The 26,515-nt window shown below is 32.2% G+C and overlaps 1 protein-coding gene across 2 annotated transcripts in view; it reads right to left on the minus strand.

Moving 5' to 3' along the window:
• The window catches only part of LOC110021186, a 30,140-nt gene extending 4,852 nt beyond the window's left edge, over window positions 1–25,288 (minus strand). Inside the window, exons 1-12 of one of the 2 annotated variants that reach the window (XM_020719588.1) lie at window positions 25,095–25,288; window positions 24,956–25,017; window positions 24,817–24,867; window positions 24,673–24,699; window positions 15,833–15,937; window positions 15,042–15,149; window positions 14,834–14,905; window positions 14,699–14,749; window positions 3,586–3,806; window positions 2,963–3,020; window positions 2,764–2,888; window positions 346–535 (exon numbers count right to left, since the gene is read on the minus strand). In XM_020719588.1, coding sequence (XP_020575247.1) covers window positions 346–535; window positions 2,764–2,888; window positions 2,963–3,020; window positions 3,586–3,806; window positions 14,699–14,749; window positions 14,834–14,905; window positions 15,042–15,149; window positions 15,833–15,937; window positions 24,673–24,699; window positions 24,817–24,867; window positions 24,956–25,017; window positions 25,095–25,203 — 1,179 coding nt within the window. In that variant the 5' untranslated portion in view covers window positions 25,204–25,288. Of the gene's footprint in view, window positions 1–345; window positions 536–2,763; window positions 2,889–2,962; window positions 3,026–3,585; window positions 3,807–14,698; window positions 14,750–14,833; window positions 14,906–15,041; window positions 15,150–15,832; window positions 15,938–24,672; window positions 24,700–24,816; window positions 24,868–24,955; window positions 25,018–25,094 lie in introns of both variants that reach the window. The other variant, XM_020719589.1, reaches the window with a different exon arrangement.
• Between the last annotated feature and the right edge of the window lie 1,227 nt (window positions 25,289–26,515).

Genomic DNA, 26,515 nt, shown 5'->3' on the forward strand with positions numbered 1-26,515 from the left:
CTGCAACCAACGAACTTGAAACCATAAAATTGGTTCAATTTTGAGTCAATTTCAGGTCAATTCAGAGTTGACGGGTTAATTTCAAGTCAATTTAAGGTTGGCGGGTCAACCCAAACTCGACCCAAAAAATAAACAGCTTAGGATATCTAACCTGAACTGGATTTTCGAGTCGGTTTCGGGTCAAGTTGGCATGTCAGAACTTTTGACAACCCTACACCAAAGTGCTACACATGTAAATATGGAGATTTAGGTGTGAGACATGTAGATACATAAGAATTGTGTGCAATATATGTAAATTTCAGTAGAAAAAAGAATGTACAAGTAATAGAGACTGAAAAGAAGCACCTCATTCAATGATGGATCAGAATCAAACATTTCAACAATGCTCTCAGACACATCAACCTCATTATCAATTGTGGGATCTTTAAAAGAATTAATCAGATCAATCCTTCCGTCGGCTTGTTCGACTTCAAAATTTCTTGCTGAGCCCCTATTATTCTCAGAAGTTTGAGAAAACACTGCCTGGATCCAGCGCCTGCAACAAAAAGAACCAGATCAGCTCAAAGAAAAGCATAAAAATCATGAAGATCATATACTTAGCAAAACATAGATAACTTTATGCCAAGCTTATAAGAACAGTTGAATGTAGAAAATTTTAGAGATTAATTTTTCAATTTTTTATTAAATTAATAATGTTCATCAAAATTGAAATATAGATTATTTCTTTCGGAAGTAAAATTTATCGTTTTGGAATACTACAACCATAAATGATAAAAAGACTTACAAATTCACATAAAAACCGTAAATTTTCTCTGCAAAACAAGTGCTATACGGTTTTTTTTTTATTTTCTAAATAAAATTACGTTGTAAAAATAAAAGAGCTTGCTGTGAGTAATATAAAACTGTCTTATACAAAATCCATCCACAGCATAAAGTACTTCAGATAATAGAATATATTCCAAAACAAATTCTTCAGAAATACCAATACGCACCACGTCATACTGATACAAAATCAGCAAAAATGTGAGAACACTTTACTATTGACAATCAACAAGAAACGATAACAAAATATAAAAAATCAGGCTTCTAAATTTTTTTTTTTCAAGCATTAGCAATACTTTAAGGGAAAGCAACCAGATCATGTAAATCTGCAGATATGTCATTGCACTAGATCTCGTGTACCGATTTGTGTATTTTTCAATTATTAATCCAGAAATGCAGGCATGGGAGCATAAATTTAAAACATAGGAGTGCATGAAATCCATCTTACCTATAGAACCAAGTTTTTTGACATTAGGACAAGAAAGTTATGATCATGGAAGGACCTTTATTTATTGAGAGAAGTGTCAAAATAACACCGACACTTTATAGGGTGTCAAAATAGTCCTAAAATCTATAGAAGTTCTAATTTAGTCCCAGACTCTATTAAGAGAGCAAAAATAGACCTCCCATTGGACTATTTCAGCCCATATTAAAAGAGTATGGAGACGATTTTGACACTTTTACTACCTCTGGAACTAAAATGACCCTATATAAGGAGTCAGGAGACTATTTTGACTCTTTACTCTTTATTTATTCATTGATGTGACATGTAGCACAACAATGTCAACCAGCAGAGGAATTATTGTACAAATAAGTGAGCAAACATTCTCTCAAGGAGAACAACTACTAGCAGCTAAATGTGTTTCTACTAATAGATAGAATAGATTAATGAATTGGACTAGTTATGAAGTGGTGCCTCGTTGTTTGATACTGGAGTTAACCAAAACAACAATAATGAAGAAAACATTATTACCGAAAAGAAAATTGGCGGTTATAACCGCACACACTTAAGAAAGAAAAGTACAACAAACAACACACACAGACGTCAACGAGGGTGGATGTTGGTAGACATTAGGGGTTTGGAAAGGTGGCAGCAAGGTGGAGGAAGAGCTGGACGGTCAGTAACCAGCAGCACAATAATGGTGGCTTGCTGCCCTGGGCCGCAGCACGCAGGAAAGAGCGGAAACAGCAAGAGGCAGCACCTTGCTGTCTGGGTGTCTGCAGGAAGGTAAGAGGGTGGGCAGCAAGGAAAGGCGGGTCAAACAGCAGCAGTTAGTTGTTTAGGGGTAGCAGCAGCAAGGTAGAGGGGCTTTGGGGTGGCTGTGAGGGTTGACGGCTGATAGAAATGGCTGGAACAGAAAGGAAAAGGCAATAGCAAGTGGTAGGGACAGCTAGGGATACTGGACCGGTTAAGGACAGCAACTCCTCATTGCTTGGATGGCGGCAGCAGAGCGAAACACAGATGGAAGGAGTGGAAGATAAGAAAACTGCAAGGAAACAACAGTAGGTAGCTGTTCGTGGGTGGTTGCAGCAATGGAGGGAGGCCGGAAGCGATGTGAGGAGGATGCGGAAGGGGATAGGGAATATCATCACCACCTCGGGTATGAGAAACAGCCGTAGTACCACCCAAACCCCCGGATACAGCCCTCAAAGGGAGAACACGGATGCCGATGGCTGTCCTAAACAAAACACAAGAAAAAACTGACTTCTAAACTTTATTACAACATGTATATATAAGAAATTACTAAAAAAGAATGAAGGATAATAAAAAATAAAGTATAAGAAAGAAAAACATGATTATTTCAGCACATCTCCCATGATAACTATTCTCGCAGCACTGTAGTGGATACAGTGCCACGGTGATATGTTGCGGTAAGTTCCTGCGTCATTGTTGCAAAAAGATAATATAAGAATACACTCTTGTGCTAGAAAAGGTGACACCTCTTCATCACTAAATCCTTTGATCGATTCTCAACTTCCTTGTAGCAAACGCTAATATCTTTGACATAAAATCCACTTTCTTTGAACAAATTTGTCAAGAAATCTTCAGAAAAATAATATGCCCTCTGCACAGGAAGGAAAAAAAAACTATCAAACAAAAATATTCTTAACAGAATAAAAATAGGCTGAAGTGACTTACAGTGCCATCACCCCTGACATAAAAATTTTCGCTAATCTGTTGTTCCTTGCAAGTTAGCCTTTCCTAGTGATGGTAAATGATCGTCAAGAACAAAAGTGTAAGGAAAATTTTAAAATAATTAGACAAAAAATGATATAAAAAATGTACATCTAACAAAACATGTGTCACTGTATTCACAAAAAATAAATAAAACATGCCACTATATAGTAAGATTATAATGCAAAATATGAAATTAAGCTGTCAAGAAAAAAAGCAAACTTCCATATTACTATTCATGTTAAAAATATTATTGTTTAGAAAGAAACATAATCAGAAAGGCCCATACTTTAAGTGTTATGTTTTTCAAATAAAAAGAAAAAAAGAGAAAAAAAAAACCCGACATATTTAATGATAGCGCAAATACTTCAGGAGCGCAGGTGTGTCAGGTCATGAACTTAGAAATGGTGTCAACATGGCACTTGTTGCCTCACTTCTATTTCTCTTTGAGGTAAATTGAAACATAAAGTTCAATCAATATGTGGGATAAAATGAAACAAATGACTTTAATATCACATAATGATTAGTTTAGTAAGCTGGGTACTGGAATGAAAACAAAACCAAGTATAGCTCAAGTCAAGGCGAACTCATGATGGACTAGGTACTGCCAGCTAAGCTCTTGAGTCAATTGATTCAATTCCGAGCCGAGGGATTGAGCTCCACTCAAACTATTTTTGATGAGCCTGCATGAGCTCATAAAACAGCCCAAGTGCATGAGGAGTGGATGTTGAGGTCCGCACCTAGTTCGAGCAATTGAGGTGACGGTGTATAAAACCACAGTGAAAATGAAGATCCAATATAGTGGAACCTAGATTTAAAATTGCACAATTGGGTATTAAGGTGTTTTTCGTTTGTGAGGCGAGCAAGCCTCAAATTAAAAAAAATATGCGTAAACTAATAAAATATGCATAAACTATAAATGTGAAATAAGAAATAACATATTAATAGTCTGACTTATTAATAAATTAAAAAGTAGCATAAAAATATTTTAACCAAGTAAAAAAATAATAAATTACATAAAATTAGTAGTAAAACGTTAACATCCTAACATCAAATTATGAAATAAAATAAGTTGGATAAACATTAAATTATTAAATTAAGCTAAAATATTAAAATAAAATACTAAAACAGCAAAATATAACAATTAAAATAAGTTCAACGTAAGCCTTTCTACAACTCAAACTACCTCCCACTTAAACAAAAATATAACAATTTATTAACATTAAATTTTTAAATTTAAAAGTCCACTATTCTCAGCACATAATTGATTTCTATTAGAATCTTTACATGAATTGTTTATCTCACATTTTACCCTTAGTCGTATGTATATTCTCTCATTTCAAATTATTTTTAATCTCAGTTATTTTCTACATTTTAATAAATAAACATCAATAAAAATATTAATTAAAATAATAACTATATTAATAGTTAGAACTCCAACTACATAAACTTTTATGGATATCTTTTCTCTTTTATTTCTTGTTATTTAGAATATGAGATGTGATGATTAATAGGAGAGGTACATTGATATTTTTTTTTATTTTGTTAAGAAAATTGTTGCTAGCATCAAAATTTTGAGGTGAGGTGAGGTGAGGTGAGGCGAGCCTCAAGGCGAGCCTCAACCTAGGTAATGAGATGTACGCCTCATCCTAGTACAATAAGGTGTAAGTCTTGATTTTTTTTTTTTTTAAATTGCTGAGGTGGGACTAAGATTCACAATTTTAAATGAGTGGAACAATGCATCCAACAACAACAACCATCATTGATTCGACACTTTCAATTGAACTTAATAGGAAAAAAATCATTTGTTCAGTAGAAAGAGGACAGGAATATGATGACACATAGGAGAGTACAGGAACGGGAATGCGTGATCAAAAGAACATAAAGAGATAAAAAGGAATGTGATTGAGATTACATATTTTTTTAATGTGTTCATATAACAACATAAACTTTTTCAAAAACGCATTAAATTGTTATTTGTTTTATAGTCAGAGTTGATCTGACAAGCCAAGCCTTAAAAAACTTAAATTCCTATAAGACATATGAGCTCATTAACAAGCTATGATGAAGCTAGCACAACCTACCTACACTTCACCTAGTACTAAAGGAGAAAAGAAAAACAAAATGGTAGGAAGAGAACGAAAGTATCAAGACTTCAATTGTGTTAGATATATTACAAATGAAGATAGCAAGATCTTAATTAAAAGAAAGACAAAATAAAAAGATGAAAATGTTATTTTGAGAAATTTATTAAATAAGGATTTTAAAAAATAAACTGTTCTAAGAACAAAAGACATCATATATGTTAGAAATTGACAAAAAAAAAATGAAGTAGAGTTAGGTTTGAAGATCATATGACTAAAATTTTAGTTTATACAGTATACTGTTTTTAAGATTTGGTAAGGCATGCAAGCAATTATGGTCTGAGTGATTGCCAAATGATTGGGAATACTTCGGCACCAGTATTACACAAAGAATAAAATGTGTATAAATATTATAATTACAAGAGAATCAACAAATGAATCATATAATCAAACTATGTTGATATCAAAGAATTAATTTGATTATAGGACTCTACTATGGTGACTTTCCTACTAAGATAATAATTGATATAAAAAAGCAATAAATTAAAGAAACTTTTACGTTTTTTCTTTTTTTATTATCTTAAAAAGGCATATGATTGATTTCCTAAAGAATTGATTTGTTGCATATAGAGGAGAACAGTTGTGTGACAAGAACATGCTAAAGCTATTACGAATATTTCTAAAAAAGCAGTGATTGGCATTAAATGTAACTATTAACTAGCAAAAGAGTTTCCAGATTAAGTTAATATCATTTTTATCAGTTATGGAGATCAGTGAGGTATCTTAATGTATGGTAGGTAATAGCATAATTTTGATATAGATAAGATATCTTGTTAAGTAATGGACAAGCTTGAATATGGAGGAAACTTTTAGAAGTAAAGAGTTTAAGCCTGTGAGAAAAAAGAAGGTTGAGTCTATAATATATAATTTATAAAATATGAAAGGGATAATTATCAGTCAATGTTTTTCACAGATCAAGCAATACCAAGATATGCAGGTTTTGATACCTAGATCGATAATACCAAAAAATGGATGTAAATGAGAATAATTTAGATGTAAAACTGAGTAGCTAAAATAAAGAAATGCCTCAACAGTGCTGTGTAATGAGCTAATATCAAAAGTAAATTTAATAAGAACAACATTAGAATATTTATGCCATATGTACCTATATGATATAAAACAAACAAGTTATTAAAAGCTAAATTCTATGTAGTGAAAAGGACTGAAAAAAATTTATATCATAGAAACGACAAGCATTTCACTTTTGAAGATAAGAACACGTAGATAGGCCAAGATTATTTGGAAAAGTTCAAAAGAGGACAAAATTGTTCCAACAAAGAAGGAAGATGGAAGCATTGTTCAAGGACTAAAAGGAAGAAAAAAGATAGACCAAAGGCAACACGTCTGGAAACTAGTTCAGATATTTACACAAATTAGAGTTAACACAACCTCAAGCACAAGGAATGATAGAAATAGAAGGAAAAACCCCAAAAAATTGCTAAAAAGGCCAATGGTGTTATGATTGCAACCTCTAGGTTCAAAGCATCTTTTTTTTTACCATCACAAAAATTTGCAAGAGAACCTAACTTGTGATGAAGGCAACCTAGTAGCAAGAATTTCAGTTCTATTCTAGCACAGCAGTTCAACAAGCAATTTTTTTTTTTTTTTACAAGGCTTGGCATATAGCACAAAAACAACAACAACAACAAAAAAGCCTTGATCCCATTAAGTGGGGCGGCTACATGAATCCTTTTTCTCCATTGTGTCCTATTTAGTGCCCATTGTGTCCTATTTAGTGCTAAATTAAGATCATTTTTTATCATGTTAACTATTGTATTTATTTTGTAAGATCATTTTTTATACAACAAGCCCAAGACTTCCTAAGTCTACCTCTGTCTTTCTTAACATAAGTTGAATCTAAAACATATATAAAACATATATAATCATCAGATGGCTGACGTTTAATGTGACCAAACCATCTAAGACGACTCTCTCTAATTTTGTCCGTCACTGGAACTACACTAACCCTATCACGGATATAATCATTTCGCATTTTGTCTCTAAGTGTAAAGCCACTCATCCATCTAAACATTCTCATCTCGGCAACACTTAACTTAATATTATGCTTCTCTTTTAAAGGCCAACATTCAGAGCCATAGAGCATTGCAGTTCTCACCACCATCTTATAAAATTTTTCTTTCAGTCTAAGCGATAATTTTCTATCACGCAATAAGCACGAAGTATTCCTCCACTTCAACCAACCAACTTGAATTCTACTATTAACATCCCCGTCATATCACCATCGCTTTGAACAATAGACCCGAGATACTTAAATCGATCACACTAATTAATAATTTAATCGCCCAAAGTTACACTTCAGTCACTAGAGCTACAACTACTAAAGTTATATTCAATGTATTCAATTTTAGTTCACTCAAATGAAGGCCTTTAGACTCCAATGTAGACCTCCATAATTCAAGTTTTTCTGGGGCTTTTTCTCTCATCTTATCCACAAGAAGGATATCATCAGCAAAAAGCATACATCAAGTTACATTCTCCTGTAAATGTCCAGTAAGACCATCCATAACTAAAGCAAAAATATATGGGCTTAAAGCCGATCCCTGGTGTAATATAACAGAAATAGGAAAATATTTAGTCAATCCTCCTTTAGTTCGAACACAAGTAACAGCTCTAGTGTACATATTTTTAATGATCTATATATTAAAAAAAATATTGAACCAGCTATAAAGCAAGAATATTGAACTGGCTAGAGTCAATTAGTGTTGTCACGCAAGAATGACAAAGACATGTTTATAGGAAGAGGCAGAAGGAGAAGCGAAGATGAATAGAGCAAAGAAAGCAAGTGAGCGAGAGAAAAAAAAAAGGAGCACGATAGGTTCAAGTGGGCAATGACAAGAAGGCTTGAGCGTTGAATCAATAGTGGACTTAAGCTAGGGCGACGACGAGTGAAGTGTCTGTATCGAGCTGCGATGTTGAGCCCGTGCAGTGAGTGCGGGCTCCATGCGGAAATAAAAATGCAAGCTTAAGCGAGAGGATGATCAACAACAATATGGACAATGAGCGTTGATTTGAGCATACAAGCTAGAGAAAGGGGATCGAACCAATAGCAAATGACCTCAAGCAGAAGGCAGACAGTGACACCAAGTATGTTGCGATGTTGGGTGCAAACCTAATGCAAGAGTAATGTGAGTCCATGCAGAAACAAGCGGGTCTCGATGGAAGTGAAATTTAGTAGAGGTTTAACTGTGAAGACCAGTACTATGTTATCTATAGAGTGATTTGAGAAAGCAATCAAAACTAATGAAGAGAACAAAAAAATTGTGCTTTACTCGATCAAACAGTAAAACAAAATTTACATATTTGAGAAAGTTTTATTTAAAATTGTATGTTATCACTAAGACTATATTTATTAAAAAACAAGTGTTGGCAAATCTTAAATTATTTTTTACTCAGAAAAATATTAAAGCTCTAGATTGAACTATATAAGTTATAATATTATAAACTTAATAAAATTTTTAAATAATATTATTGAAATAATAAATGTATACTAAAAACTAAAAAAATTATTAAATTACAACCTAAATATTTAATAAAATAGGCATTAAAATTTAAAATAATATATATATAGAAAAGATATATAATTCTAGAAAAGTTTTGAAAAATTCATTAATGTAAATATTAAATATTTAAATTTAATATTTGAATTTAAATAAAAAATTAAAGTAAATGATATTTAAAGTCTACATAATAAGTTAAATACTTATAGTGATAATAGTAAACATTAAGATGAAAATTAAGTCTAAAATATATACAAAAAGAATGATATTTAATATACTTAAAATAATATATTAAGTATTTAATTAACTAAAATTTATATCTTTACTAAAAACAAATATAGTAATTATGAGAACAAAATAGAACAAAGAAAAATTTTATTAAGAAACAGATGAAAAACATAAATATTGTGTAAATGTGTATGTTAAATTTAGGCATTCTATCAAGGATATGATACCTAAGAGTTTGAGGATAAAGCAAGTCATCTGATACAGATAAGTACTCATAATTTTTATTTACAGCAATATTATTACTTCATCTAAGCCAAATGTATGATTCAATATTATTATTGCAAATTGTTCATGATTTATCTATTCTCTAAGAAGTGTTGATTATAATTAAATGAATATTATAAATTTCTCAGTATAATAAATGTTATTATTTCATCAATTAAATATTATAAAAGATTAATGAACAGAAAGAAAATGAGAATGAACAGTCTCTACAAATTGTTTGTATGCATATGTTAGAAAAATAGAGTTCACTCCTTTATGGTACTGGTTGGGTACACTAAGGTGCTCGCGAGGGTTGATGATTTTTTAATATTTCAGATACATGAAATTAAAACCACGCCCTACAATGTTGATGCGAATATATCGACCAAGAAAAATTGGTGCATTTCCATTTTAAATAACAGTAAACATGGTATGCCGACGAGATATGTATCAACCAAGTGTGAATTAGATTATGTTTAGTCGATGCTCCTATGAAGGATGTAGAGATATAAATAAGATAAAAGATGAAATAGATAATATAAGATATTATTTTGTATGATAGAATATTTTTTATCTTCTTGAATAGTCATGTATGAATAATAAAATATCAAATATTTTTATATAGATTCATGATGTTTAACAGAGATAAATATTGTTTTCTTTTCCGTTATGCTACTATAATTTGAATATTTTGGTATTCAATGAGTTGTTGAGAACTCACTATTACAAATTAATATTTTCAAGTTAAACTTTGGACTATAAAAAGGGTGACATAAAAGAAAATATTTATAGAAGGAAAATAAATATAGAAAAATGTAAATTCATTTTTAATTATTTTATTTAAGTTAATTTAAATAATTTTCATTGGTGACTCTTTAGATTTATTTTTATTGTTAATGATAGAAATAAAAACAAAATTATTTTCACCAACCGAGCCAAGTCGTGACAAAAATGGTATCAAAGCAAGGTTTAGATTATGTAAGTTAATTTTTAACAAAAGCGTTAAGGAAGATATAGATGAGAAGCCAATTCCATACTTATAAGTGGAGATGTAAAGAGAGGTAAAGGCGAATCGAGCAAAAGAGCCAAGGAGCAAGAGACAAAAATAGGGAGCACAATAGGTTTGAGTGGGCATTGTGACATAAAGGTCGGAGCATTGAATCAACCTCAGACTTGAGCAAAAGCGACGATGAGTGAAGTATCAAAATCGAGATGCAATGATGGATGGGCTAGTGTAGTGCATGTGCATAGTGTAGAAATCAAAGTGCAAGCTAAGGTGAGAGGACAACAAGCAACATTGTGGCAGTAAATGTTGATTTGAGCAACTGAGCTTAAGAGAGAAGATCAAATGAACAATAGACATCCTGAGTAGCAAGCAGATAATGATGTCAAGGATGTCACAAGTGAACCTAACATGGGAGTCGAGTTTGAGTCCTGGCAGAGACGAACGAGCTTACACAAAGTGAGATCAGGCAAATTTTTATTATGTTATACCAGAATAGTGCCGCTTATCAAGAGTTTTGAGCGAGCAACAATAAGCAACAGAGAAAAAGGGGAAAATTAAGCCTTAATCAAAAAATAAAGCAATGTTATAATTTTTATATTTCAGAAAATTTTACATAAAATTGTATGATATTATTAAGACTAAATATTTTTCTTTATTAAAAAAATTGCATAAACAATACTTGATAAAATTTTCATTTAGAAAAATATTAATGCTTTAAATTATACCATAAATTTATAATATTATAAATTTAATAGAATTATAGATAGTATTAATCAAATTATAATTTTATAGTAAGCAACAAAATTAAATAGTAAATAACAACCTAAATATTCAATAAAATAGGTATTAAATGTTAAAATAATTTATAAAGAGGAGATATAAAATTGGAGAAAAGTTTTAAAATTTTCGCTTTAGTAGCAGTGTTATATTAGAGGAACTGAAGGTATACAACTATTGCCACGAAAAAAATGGTTTGGCATCAAACCTAGTCCACTTATTGCGGGTAACCGACCAAACTGATAAAAATTCTTATCAACAACCACCAATTGTATCATACAAGGGGGGCCTTGTAGACTTGAGGAGAGAGGTTATCGAAGAGGCCAATTTTAAGCCATCTTAGATTGCATAGAAATTCATGCATTGTCTTATAGCTAAAAACTAATAGGCTTGGCCATTAGGGCTCATCCAAGCTTAAGTCATAACAGTAATATAATGATGTCAATGCAATCAGACTAACCACTTAATCAGGGGAGCAATAATTGCATCAGATTTTTATTGTGGTCAAATGAATATAATTACTATGACATTTGATTTTTTATGAGCTTTGGTGAAAGTAAAATCTATCATGTTTGACAAAATGATGTGCAAAAAGGAAGTAATTGCTATGAGCATGAATTCAATTATTGCTAAGTTTTTTTTACTAGTTATACTTTTTAAATTTATTTTTTGTAAGGGCTAGAACAAGGAAGACCTCCCACCTGTGATGATGTTACTTTGAATATGTTGTCATTGAAAATAGAGGCAGAAATGTATTTATCTTGGATGTCAAGGGGGTATTTTTATTATGAGAACCCTCCAAGAATATGATTGGTGATATTTTATTCATCATAAGCAACTATCACTTGAGGTGTTTGCTTTATAATCAAGAGCTTAATTTTAAAAATAAACTTTTATTATAATATGCCAATAGCCAAAACCCATCATCAAAGTGAGCTTGACATGATTTGCATGGTTCACCATGATCATGGATTTCATTGGACCGTCTCCAATTATAACTCGAAATAATTAGTCAATTGCAGGGGAAAGGCTCAAAGTGTAAATTTCTTGGTGATAGGAAATTTGACTTGGTAATGAAACTATTCGATATAATTTTTAATAACCAAATACATCATCGATATCAGACTCCAGATGTTTAGCATTGCCATTGGAAGCTTGATTTGGACAATGAACCCCTCTAATGATAATATTTTGATAATCAAACCCCCCATCAGGGTTATAGCTCGATATAATTATCTTTATGATTGAGAGTTTTAATGATATTTGTAGAACTCAACTGTACCGCACACAATCACCTTTTTGGCTTGTTGGTGAGGAAGAAGCCAGAAACTAGGCCAATGAACTGGCCATACTTTCACTTTTTCAATTCAATTTACTGAGATTTTGCATGCTTCAGAATCTAGTTATCAAAATTCTTCATCATTTGTTGATTGAAGAGACTACCCCTCAAAGTTCTTCCATTTGAGCATTTAAGATTTGCGTAACTTTAACCCATATGGTTACAATCTCCATATTACCTGCCCATCATTGAGATAAAAGGTCTAAGCAACCTTGTCATCGATTATTAATGAGAGTCCACAACCACAGAATTTGATTTGTGCATTATTGATCCAGAAAATATAGACAAAAAGCGGCCTGCACTTGGTTTCATTGGCTTGTTTATTAGGGCTAAGCTTGTTGACATACTGATTGAGATGATATAAGTACGCACCAGCTGATGTGGATCTTTTCATGATTATCTTTGTTTATATTTTTTATAAGTTAATAGTTGACGACCATCAATAGTTTCCTCATTGCTTCAAGCCAGACTTTAAAGCATCGCTTGCATTGCCTCTTTAGATGAAATGTCAATTTTCTTTTTATGGTTGCCAACCCTATGACCTATCAACAAAATATCAAGTTTTGTGAAGTGTAGCGCTATAGGTCATGTTAACTCCACCTCTTAATTTTGAAGGGTTAAGCCTACAATAATAGTAGGATTATAGGCCTTATAGACCGTTTCCTTTCATGTAGAAGAACAATCATGGATAGTAATCAAGTTATGGGCTCTTCTACCTTATCGATATATCTACAAGATCAAGCACTGGTTTATTGTTGGATAATGTGATCCTTATTGAACTCTACAGTTCATATTATAAGGATTCAGCCTTACATACTAATTGAACTCTAAGTGTTGTTTGCTCGGCTGTTGTATATAAAAAACAAGGCCTTAAAGTGAGGTTTAAAACCAATAATGCAATGACCAAATGTTAGGACTTCAAAACATGTCTAATAAACAAAATGGTCAACATATTTTTCACCTTTGTTTAAGAATTTTTGTCAAAAAAAGCAAAGAAAACCTTAAGCAAATGAATCACCAAGTATATTGATGACATCTACCATCAAATTACTACTACTTATGGGTCTTAGATTGAAAAGACCAGTTCATTAGGAACTAGAGATTTGCAAACTAATAACTATTTCCTTCGCATTGAAGGATTAGGCTTCACGGACCATATAACTTAATTCATTCGCTCATTTTCTTTCATTATTTTATGTGCAAGCAAACTTTTGTTTGGGACCACACTTCAAAATTTTTCTTGTTATAACTTTTTTTTGTCTAAATTTTCGAGAGACTTATGCAATGCAACTACATCACTCTACAAGGGTATTTAAGATTATGCCAAGAAAAGTGAATATGGGTAATTTGCATGAAACTGCATCCAAAATTGTGTAGAGATTTTTGTGTGAGTGCAACATGAAGCACCTAAATGATTGTGTTCTACCAATCACTTGTAGAAAAGGTGTGAACATGTGTTCTACACAAGACATAAAACAAAATGACAAAATCAGCTAGTTATTGCATCAAAAAAGATGCATATAAAAAATTCGAGAGGAGATCAAAATTTCTCCTGTTTTTGCTCGTCTTCAGAGCGTTCATAAGCAAGCAAGTGAAATGGTAAACAAGGGATAACGAGACTAAGAAACAAAAGGGAAGAAAAGGTTTTTAAGTAAAATATTTGTTTTCTTTTTAATTCTAAGGGAGATTGAATGTCCTAAAGCAACTATTATTATTATCCCTCTTTTCCCAAAAGTAGCTACTAGTAGCAATGTCAGAGTCAATAATCCATCAACACCACTATTTTTTTCTTAATTATGAGGAACCAGTTGACACCCTTTATTTCAAACTTATGCCACCTCATGTTGGTAGATGGGGCAATCTAATGAGGAGGAAAGTAACATTCCCCATAAAAATTGGAATTTCTTAAAAAAGCAGAAAGATTATATGCATATTCCTCTTTTCTTTATATGTATGTGTGTGTGAGCGCATGTTGTTGATATTCCTACGTCATATTACATCAATTTTTACTTTTAATTTTTAAATTATGAGTGCAAACACGCCAGAAATTTCATTTCCTCAGGAATAACATTTTGTCCTCTCCCCCCATCTCAAGTAAAATGAAAGGTTCTTGTACATACATCGACAAGCAAATCAATAATTGCGGGTCTTTCAAAGCAACAGGTTGGGCCGATTAAATAGGTTCGCTGCTAGTGTCTCTGCCAAATTTGGTGGTTTGCATATTAAGGCTAGCACTTATTATCAATTAAAGTAATTAAACCAGCGAGTGGTGAAAATTAAAAGTTTTAGTTTTCCGTTAACTATTGCTTGAACACTCTAATATGCTTTAAAATCAGAATTTAACTAATAATAAATGGCCAAGGGCAAAACCAAATACAACAACTTCAGTTAAAATAAAAAAAAAACATGATTACATAAACCAACCTGAGCAAGGTCGCCCCATGCATAATCCCGGATTAGAATGTGGCCATTTGGCTGAAAAGGATTATTAAATCAGGATTTTTCCAAAATAAAAAAAAGACTAGTGATGGTTTGTTAAAGATGTAAGAGAATATTTACCTTTATAACCTTCCTGATATTTTGCAACACCAAAGGCATCTTTTCAGGAGCTACTGCAGATAGCACAAAAACCTGCTTAAAGTGTCAGTTTTCAATCTGAAGGAAAACCCAACAACTAAAAATAGAAAAAACAAACCAAACAAGAAAAAAAACAAAATTTTTCAGAGCAGTGTAAACATACATCAAACAAAAAAACTGATTTACTTACCATGGTCACAATGTCCACTGAAGAAGATGGTACCAAATCATTAAGGTCTTGCAATGTGAGATCACAAACAAATGCATTAATTTGATCATCTCTAAATCTATCATGTGCCTGCCATGATATGGCTTTTAGAAATAAGAAGCAAATAAACGAAGCATCCATATCACAAAACAAAAAAGGAAAATTTACATACATGCCGCACAATTCTTATGCATTTACATATCTAACACCTAAAGTTTGATATTTACATTTATAACAGCTTGGTATTAAAATCCTATGCATGAAAAAGTGTATTTCACTTTTAAGAAGTTAATGAGTGGTATATTTGATGTTATGAGTCTCTAGTGGATCCTACTGATAGGAAACATGCCTAACCTAAAGGAAAGGAAGTCATTAGGGAACTTACTCTGCCTAAGGCAACAGATGTGATGCCAAAGATTTGAGTGTTACGTATGTAAATATGAAACTTTGTGTTAGATTTGTCAAAATATAAGAATTGTGTGGTATGAGTGCAAATGCCACTACAAAAAAAGGCAGTATCAAGAAGAAGAAGAAAAAAAAGCAAGGTGTGATTTTGGGCAATAAACAAGGAGCATCAAGAATAACAGAATTTTGACAATTAATTTAAGACTAAGTTTCAAAATCACATAGCCTAAGATGCAGGAGCAGTGCATAATTAGTACAGAACCATCAGGAGTAATACAATTATGACTGTACTTCCCATTCAGATAGTCTGAAATGCTGGGTGATACGTTCCACAATAGACAAGGAGACCGTGAAGAAAGAATTCAAACCTTGACTATGTCAATAGCTCGTGGAGAAAAATCACACGCATGAATGTAAATATCTGGGTAGGTAGAAACAAGAGGAAATATGGTGTTCCCGACTCCACAGCCAGCCTGCAGTTAAACCATTAAAACAGCAATCCTTTTAAAAAAAAAGGGCATTTACATGCATACATCTTATCATGCTAGGTAAATTGGCATGCATGTAAAAATTGAAGTTTAGGTGTTAGATATGTAAATACTTAGGAATTAAGTGGTGTGTATGCAAATCTTCCAAAGATAATATCAGGATTCAAATTGAGGAATATAAACATTAAAATACGAGCAATAAAACATTTAAAATGGAGAAAAAAACTCCAAAAATCAATGATAAATAACAAAATGATGTAAGAGAAGCTTCATATGCATGATAGCCCAGAAACGTTACAATTTCAACTAAATCATCATAATCTAAACCCATCTCCAGTGTAACTGATAAAGGATAAGAGACTAAAAGCAAAGATACAAGTTTAATTTGATGTTATATTATAATGCCATATAACATAATGTTGTTATGGTGAAGTCATCATATGTTGTCCTAAGGACTGATGTTATGTTTCATGCCATATTCTACTAAATTTATGTAAGACTTTCCGAGTCAGGTTATCAATTCTATAATTATAATAATATGGTAGGGTTATTTGTGTCATTTTAACATCCATAAAGGTACGTGTTAATTGTAATACTAGCCTTCTATTATATATAGGAAGTTAAGGCAACATTCGAAATGTTTAATAGAATGAATTTTATTTGCTTCCACTATTTTGTCCAGAGACCTCAATAGTCTCTCCCTCTTTGAGAATTGATGCTAAGTGAATGGATGTTAAGTGCGTGAAAACTTGGTATCTTCTTTCCTCTTCCATATATTCATGGTTTTCATTGGTTTCTCTTCCTCTAGGCTTCGCTCTCCATCAAAAGTTGTGTAAACAATAGAACAAATTTCAGGAAGAATGCATGTAAGAATCATCATAACATCAAATAAAATGAAAATACAAACCATTGCTTATTAAGACAGGAGTTGGTGGATAGGCCTAGAGTTTAAAGCAAGAACGTAAGTTGCAAAGTAAAGGAGTGCATTGCAAAACCAAATGTTTGTCAAAAGAGTTTCATCTCATTATTTTTAACATATAATCCAAGCCCCAAACTAAAAAATGGATGGTTTAGCACACTCAAGCCAGGGCTTTAAAAAATCATTGAGGCTACATCTTCCATACAAAAATAATGCTTAAAATTGTGTCGTACAGTACAAAGAAGAAAAGATAGTTTAGCACAACATATCAGGTTTAGCTCAATCTCAACTTCAAAAAAGAACACATTTCAAGGACTGACAAAACAACATGGAGATTAAAAAGGTAAACACAGCTAGGATGGACATACACAAGAATTCCCGAACCATGTATGTTTTATGCTATTGATTTCAAAAGAAACAACGAAATTCTAACTTCCTTCAAGGCTTTAAAAGTTTCAGTATGGTGCTATTAATCCACGTAGTACCAGAGTTGTAGGTTGTACCATTGAAACCCAGTCACCATTATGACGTGCCCTCTTTTTCCCATGATTTTTTTCAAAACTAAAGACTGAGAAATTAGAGTTGTGAATGAAAAAGTACACTTGATGAACAGCTCAATACTCATTCATAGAAGCACTTTTTATTTTTGCCTAATTAAATAATTAAAATGACATAATCAAAACTAATAAAACTTTACAAATAAATTAACAACTACCATAATGCAGCACTGGCACCAAGGCATCATACCAATTACTTCAAAGTCGTACTCCAAAATTTTCATTGAGGATTCAGCACCAAGCCTCCAAAATCAGTTGCCAAGGCATTGCACTCGACAATCGGCTCCGTATTTTACAAAGCACAAAAATCTTTAGTCGAGAACCCGATTTTCATTGGTCGCCCTAGCTATTCAAAAGGTGATACTATGGTGGTGACTTGGCAACGCTACACCTAACTATGATTGAGAGAGAGAACAACAACTACAGCAAGGATCAAGAGCTCCAAAATCTAAGTTATTTTTTCTACAGCACTCTTCTTAGTTTTAATTTCTGAAATAATTTTTCTTCAATTTTTTCCTCTCATTTGCGAGAACTAAATTCCTATATTTATTTTTTGTTAACTTAGGGTTTGTTTAGAGCACTTGCAGTTATTTGAAGCAACAGTTATGAACCTGCTTATGGGGAAACTACTACTGATGAAATAGTAAGTCTGTTTGGAATCTTCAGATATTAAACTACTCTGTTGCAACTATTCTTGAGAAAAAAGATTTTAATGCCCTTATGTATATGTGCTAGCAATAAGTTAGTTATTTCATCCCAAATTCAGACAGATCACAAAAAACTCTCCCAGAAGTTTACACAAAGTCAAAAGTCTAACAGCTTACTTAAAAAATACACATCAATTGATAATGAGTAATACAAAAATTCAAACTATAATAACAACAAGTAATATTATCATTATATTACTTTTGGTGTCCAAATGATCAAATCTCCTGAATAATTTTCTCTCCAAAGCTACTTTCCACATGTGATCACTATCTGAAGTAGACTCCTTATCAACCCATCTAAGAAAATTGCATCAACTATTAATATAATCCTAGGACATCTATAAAATTTCCTCTTATAACTATCTTCCCAACATGACGTAAACACGCAACATTGCAAATCATTGTTGCACTCCACAACTCTAAAAACTATACAGGTCATTGAACTCATATTTTCTGAGAATAAAGACTTTAGTACAACTTTCTCGACTTAAATCACAAAATACGCATTGCAAATCATAGTTTAAATAAAAACACATGACCACAATGTAAATTTAAACATAGACCGAACCACGAACACCCATTTTCAGCCAAAAACTAGTATCAACCAAAGAAAACCAGTATCAACCATAATCAAGTGAAAGTTTTGCATAACAAAAGTAGAAAGTTAGTAAAAGAGCATGTAGGCAAGCAAAAAAAAGTAAATACAAAAGATCATATATAGGATATCAAAACCTGTTCTACTGACATTATCTAAAAAAGTATTAAGAGTGGAAAATATATAAAGTAAATATTATAAAAGAATGATAGCTAACAAAACAAGATAATAGTAGCGAATATTACATAATAATTCAATTACATTTTTTTTCAAAAAATTATAAATTATTCAAAATTATGTTGCACATTATGATAGTCATAGAAACAACGGAGACAATAAACTCTTCGCTCAAGAACCATAGCTATAAAAATCTCCCTCTTATTTACATCCCCGAACACTTTATTAGAGTGCAAAATAAATAAAAAAATGTCTTTTAACACTTTTGTGATTTGGTTTAGCACAATAATAGCCTCAAAAAGTGATGGTGGTGCATGAGGCGTGCTCAAAGCAGATATCATTGTTGTGCATGCATTAACTAACTCTGCAATCTGACTTTTTAGAAATCCAGCATATGTTTTCCTTTTCTATTTGTGAACCTCTTGGACCCTCATAAGACTTATGTTTCGAATAACTGATTCAGTTTAATCATCTACCCCATGCAATAATTCCTCAATGAGATTATTTGAGCTCTCTCTAGGGTCAAAATTGCAATGATTGTGTGTAGGTTCATGAAGCTTTTGGTTTCGAGTCCATGCATAAACTCTAGTAGCAACAACACCAACAAAAATCCAATATAGCTTCTCTTCTAGTTTGGGATTTATGTCACGGTTTCTGAATTTTTTTTTTTGTATTTGGCACGACCTACAATTTATCAAACATGGATATAAATTGTAAGTGCACATGTATACTTGTTGAATAATATGATTGAAGTGTGTAAATAAATAGCTTAGATGTGGCTTCTCTCGCCATTACTCATATGATTCATTAATGGTCTTATTTATAGAATCACAACCCACCCCGGTTGATCTTTGTTTTAACTCCTCCCATAATTTTAAATACTTCTTCAATCGACCAAGATTATTTTTCGTTGAGTTTTATTGTACTATCTATCAATTCTCTCTTTAAAAGTTGTCGTAATATTTTATCAGCTCTCCTTATGAAAGTAAGTTGTTGGTCAGTTGCCTAATTCGAACTCTTTCAAACATAAATTGCAAAAAATTATCTTCACACCCCGTTCCCAAGTGACACTAGCTTCAAACTCTCTTGCATTTCCCATTAGAAATGACTTAAAAATAACATGAAAATAAAAATATTTTAAACTCATAAAAATTTTAGTAGTATTATAGTTCAAGAAGAAATGGTAAATGACATAGACCTTTGAGCATAATTTGTGGAATTTAATACATAAGTAATTGAGTGGTGCTCATAAAATTAATTAAGGGCATTTACATATATACCACATAATTCACATGAATTTGCATATCTAACACTTAAGAATTCATATCTACATTCATACTGCTCATAACTTTTACGTGGTACATACATAAATGAGTAGAATGCAAAAATTCATGAAAAGAAAAGATTTACTGATAAAACATAATAAAACCAACTAAAAGATGAAAATGAATCAAAATCAAGGGCTCAGATTAGAAGTTCAAAATTGATGCCCTCAAAGGAATTTGAGACGCATCTTTGATCTAGGCAAGAACATATCATATCATGAATAGTTTCATACATGTGTAGCAAGAATATTAACCAAATTTGAATTAATCTCATCAAAATAACTCTTAAGACGTAGCCAAGAGAGAAGAAGCATCCCTAGTTCATCTGTGTTACATCTACTGTGAGTTCATGCATCACAATCCTAACCCAAAAAACACAAAACCCTTCTTTTGCTTGTTGCAGGATAGTATGTCGTCTACTATCAGATGAGAATACAAATAGAGAATAGCTCCCATGATTAGTGTCAATAATGATTAAGCAAAAACAATTAATAGTTAATCATAACACCAAAGCAAGCTCAATGTATGCAAAAAATATTCAATCACTGCTGTAATGTTCATGCTTAACAAGAAGTTGAACTTTGCACTAGCTTTCCAAATGTCAAATAATATTATATCTTTGGGGCATTTACATAACTAGCTCAAGATTCTAATATATTTAAATATATCACACCTAAACATTCATATTTTTACAAATAACGATAAAATCTTTAAATTTATGAAGTGTAACCATAAAACTTAAGGTATTAGATGTGTTGCAACATAAGATTGGTGTGGCATGTACATAAATTTTCAAATTTTTTTCAAAACAATAGCCCATGAACAAAATACTGCCGCAAAAACATCAAGCATTCAAACTATCATATTATCAAAGTATTCCAAAAGAAATATCAAAATTTAAATCAGTATATCACCGAAAATTGCACTGCATAAAGATGAAATAAAACCACTATACCACCAAAGTACTCCAACACATGAAATGGGTGTTGCAAATATAAAAACTAAAGTGCAGGTGTTATATATACAACTACATAAGAATTGGGTGCCTTTTATAAAAATGATCTTTTAAACAATACTCAATAAAGACAATAGTAGGCAATTTATCCTATAATCAGGAAAAAAATTTAATTAAGGTGTTCTTTAAAATTGCTTAAATTCACATCAAATTATATTAACTTATGGATATTCCATGACAGTGTAACTTATATTGGGGCAGCAGCAGTTCATCCAGATAAGTTGTTTATTCTGATAAGCTGTTGATAAGCTGACTGGTTGTTTCGTTGTGTGTTTGGAAAACAGCTGATTTACATATGTTTCTGGACAAATGACCATTCTGCCCCTTATCTATGCAAAAATCCTTGATTATAATATGTTCACCTATCCAACAGCCAAGCTTCAATTTGCACCAAGAAAAATATCAGCAAATTTGCATAATCTGCAGATTTTGTATGTAAACATAAGCTTTAATGATATTTTGTAATAATGATATTCTTTTATACAGATATTAAAAATTTAAGAGTCATGTATGTAAACATAACTAGTATGTGTAAATACATAAAATCTGTGAGGTATTCTGGTAAATACCACACCTCTTCTTTACCTAATTTCTACGCTTTATCATTTAATCATTGGACATTTAAAATTTTCATATCATATTACAATATTTCATATCTTTAATAAGCACTTTTGGAATTTATTAAACATTTGAGTAAATATTGAAGTTTAGATGTAAGATATGTAAATACATGAGAATTGTGTGCTTTACTCAAGAAAAACAATCAAAATTCTATCATAAATTTTCATATTTCATTAACTTAAATTAAAATCTATAAAACCTAACTTAAATGCATGCTTTAATTGTTCCATCTCTTTCTTTCTCCTTCTAACATCAGATATTATCAATTCCTCTTCATTTGTTCTTCTCTTACGCTTCCAGAATTCTCGACAAAAATTTACTTAGTATTTACAGAACAAACCGAGAATCTGCTTAATTGGATTTGGAAATTTAAGTCAAACATTTACATCTAGTTAGGAAGAATACCTCTGATTAGGAAGAAAGCAGAAGAAAATAAACCCTAGCCTCCTCTGACTTGGAAGAAATACATCGCTCCCACTCGTTCAGTCAACGCAAGATGCAGCTCCTAAAGCAATTAAAAGCCAAGCTTAACGCTCACAAATCCTTCTTCTCCAACCAAGAAACCTCCCCTGAGACTAGATGGGCTCATCTTCCTCCTCCTCCTCGCCCTCTCATCCCTCACGAATGTCGAACCCCCTCCTCCTCTGGCCTAACAATGAACTTCTACAAGGACTTTTGCCCTCAAGCCGAAGAGAAGTTAGGGCAGAGAAGACGCGAAGAGGGCAACTCCGTCCAAAAGAAAAACCAAACGCGACCGTGCCCAGGGAGCCGCGTGCAATGTTTAGTTAATAAGAAAAATGTCGTTTTGGAAAACGCTGTCAAAACGTGTTTTCTAAACGATGCAGTGGCATTTTGAAAATGCATCCGCAGTGAATAAGCTGTCCCAAACAAACCCTAAAGCAACTCAATTAAATACATAATTTCACATCAACGACCACTAACACATGCAATACTCAATGCAATAATGAATGAACCATGAAATTAGTGTTGCATTTCATGATCGATGAAAGAATAACTTATGCAAAAATCAGTATAAATATACTCATATAAATTATACTCAATGGAAGCAAAACATAGATTCACTAATTTGATGAGAAAAATTAGGATTACTCCACATCCGAACATAGCACTCGTGCGTGGCATACCCCAACAAAAATAGGGTTACTCCACATCTTAACACAATAACCTCCACAGCAAAACTAGGATTCTTGCCCTTATTCGTTAAGAAGAAAAAAATCAGAGCAATTACGCCAAATGGAAAGACCAAACACAACTTCTCAACATCCAAACACAACTACCTCCACGACAATCATTAAATTTAAAAAAAAAAGGCATTTATGTACAAGAACAACATGATAAAAACCTAAACAACAGCAACTGAAACAACTCCTGCAACTCAAACAAATCCGGCAACTAAAACAACTCAGAACCATAAGGGATTAGAGTAAGGCCAAGCTCCGAAAATCCAAACAACTCTAGAAAACCCAAATAACTCAGAGCAATGAGGGACAAAAGTAAAGCAAAATAACAACTCAAACAAGTCCACCAACAACTCATAGCAACCTAAATAGCTCATAAAAATGTTTGAAATACCTTGCCCTAGCCGAGGGGCTATAGATGTGAGACTGCAGCGAAAACGAAAGGAGAAGATGAAGGAAAATAAGCTTGGAACCATAAAGGCTCGTAGGGAAAAAGGATTTTAGACGGTGGTCGAAGTCACAGGAAGCGCTAACATTATCAAACTCTAACATTATGAATATATAACAGTGCAATTTGATTCGTGTTTTTGAAAAATGCAAAAAATCGAGAGAGCTAATTGCTCATAACGGTGTGATTCACCCCAAAAAGCTCATAACAGTGCAATTTGAACTGCACTACAACTTTTGAAGCTAGCATAACAAAGTAATCCTTTGATGTCGATGCTCCTTGATGAGTAATTTCAATGCAATTTCTTGGTTATCAATTACTATATTTGGAGACTTGTTCGAAATCAATATGTGACAACAAACTCGCCATGGTTGAAATACCTCAACTAATCATATGATAGATGTATATGCATTGCAACTGTGAAATCATTCACATTCTTAATTTTATTAAAACTCATGGCATTATAATTTATCTCAGAGATGAAGATTGGTTGTTTTTTTTATAAACTAGTCTTTCTAGGTTTTTGAGAGAATTATAAAGAGCATATTTGAATTTAATTACAACGATTTTATTTATGTCGATTGAACAAAATTTTCATAGTAAATAATAAAAAAATATCAAGGTAGATCCTAACCCCTAGATCTTGACCCATATTGCAAATAACCCCTTGTTTTAAGGTTCAGTTTTTAGGAATTATTAAACTAGATTTTTTTTATGCTTTGTAACAAATTACTTTTCAATCTTCAAAAACTTTTAATTAATTCAATTACCATAATCAGTAAACTCAATCTCTATTGGCTGATTCTCATCGCTTTATTGTTTATTCAATCACGTACACTTGAGTGCATGTTTTTTCATAGCAATAAGATAGGTTTAAATCTATTTGTCTTAAAGAATTTCAATATGGGCTCTTCATTTTGGTTTAAATTTGTCTAGCTTAAGCCTAACTTAGGAACCAACTAAAGAGCCCTTGTATGAATTTAGTTTATTAGGGGCGTGTGGATCCTCTTCATAACGCTGCATGTATTTAAATGAGTAAAACTCTTATCTGATCTACCTGAAGACGTCCATTTTTTCCAATTTTGCAGGAAAAGTGAGATGCAGAAAAAAAGAAAAGTTTAACTGATAAATAATCCAAAAAGCCGAGCATGAATTACCTCCAAAACCACAGATTTCTCCCTCGCCTGCAAACAAACATGATTAACAAGACAAACATGATTAACAAGGAAAACATGGAATAAAAAAATTTGCGTGAAAACTACCTTGAATCAAAGTATAAAAGATTTAAAAGAAAGACAGACCTCGAAATATCGTCCCCATTCCTTGTCCAAATAATGCCGGTCCTTGAAAAACTAATCACATCAAAAATTAACACGGGTTCATTTACCTTAATTTGCACAGACCGAAGCTTCATATCTGAATTGATAACTAATCACAAACCTTATTCTTGTGGCGCTTATAGAATAAATCCCAGTACCTTTTGGACTCCCTCTCGTACTTCTCTGCAAAAAAATAATGATTCAACCAATGACATATGGAATGAACCCTAAACTCGTTTCTTTAAGGCTTAAGTACAAACCCTTCCAGAAAGGCGTGACTTGCCTTCCCGATGATAAAGAAGAGGGCGGGTAGATCAGCATCTTCTTCGCCTCCAATGGCGTCGAATCCGTAGTGTCTTTGGCCGCCATGGTCTCTCTCCAATTTCTTCTATATTACAGCTTGAGAGTCCGTCCCCGGCATGGCACGCAATTTACGCGTCATGTTTTCGCAATTTTTTTTACCCAGGAGAAAGCATAAAATAATCACTCGACACTTAGAATTACACCTGGTGACTCCAATGAAATCACTACAAACACAAATATTTTTTGTAACACAGAAAACACAAGAAAATATTTCTCTGATATTATTCAGGTGTTATTATATGTTATTCATGTGTTATTATATTTTGGGAATATTATTTGTGTTATAATAGCACAATAACACATCAATAACACTTGAATAACATACAATAATACATAAATAACACGGGAGAAATATTCTTCAGTGTTGTCGGGCCGATTTTTTTCTCACATTCACGTGTGTGGCGTAATTTCATTTGACTCCGCACGTAACTCTACGTGCGAGTCCTGATGTAATATTTACTACATTGAAGAAGATTGAATAAAAACCTGAATTTCATTTGTACAACTCAAATAATATCAGAATAATACATAAATAATAGAGTTAATAATACTATAATAATTCTAATTATAATACTTGATTTTCTTTAATAATAATGCCTAACCCGCTTTCATTAAACACCTTAACAAAAAGTAAATAACACTGAAACATCAACTTAAGAATAATTATAGGACCCTAATATTTTTTGCATTGTTTTGTTTTATGCAGGTTTGTGAACCTGAGGTCCATGAGCTGTAGATGTCGGTCGTCCGTAGTGAGAGATGTGCTCAATAAAGTCAGGTATGTCATATCTGAATACATCAGAAATTACCTAAAAATAATGAATGTTGATCAGTTTTTTGCTCTTCCACCTTATCCCCAAGACAATGTCCTCACACTGCAAATATTGCAAGATTTACGGCAGACCTTGCCCATGAAATATGTTTGTGGATATTTTCTCTTAGTAAATAGATTTAATTGCATTGTTCATTGTTATTAGAATTTATTTGTCTTATTATTAGAATGTTTTCCCTATGCACTTGTTTTGTTATGGTTGTTTTTAATAATAGAGCTGTTATTTTCCCTCTGCAAGAATATTATGGTAATATTATAGTAATATTATGATAGTATTCTCATTTTGGTTGTTTTTTATAACATGGTTGTTATTTTACCTCTATTATCGTTGTATTCTTGTAGTATTGTGGTAATATTATGGTATTATTAAGATTATATAAGTGATTTTTTCATTCTGGTTATTTTTTATAACATGGTTATTATTTTACCTTAGTTATCGTTGTATTCTTGTAATATTGTGGTAATATTATGGTATTATTAAGATAA

This window comes from Phalaenopsis equestris, unplaced genomic scaffold (genome assembly GCF_001263595.1).
Source record: "Phalaenopsis equestris unplaced genomic scaffold, ASM126359v1 Scaffold000123, whole genome shotgun sequence".
Lineage (NCBI taxonomy): Eukaryota > Viridiplantae > Streptophyta > Magnoliopsida > Asparagales > Orchidaceae > Phalaenopsis > Phalaenopsis equestris.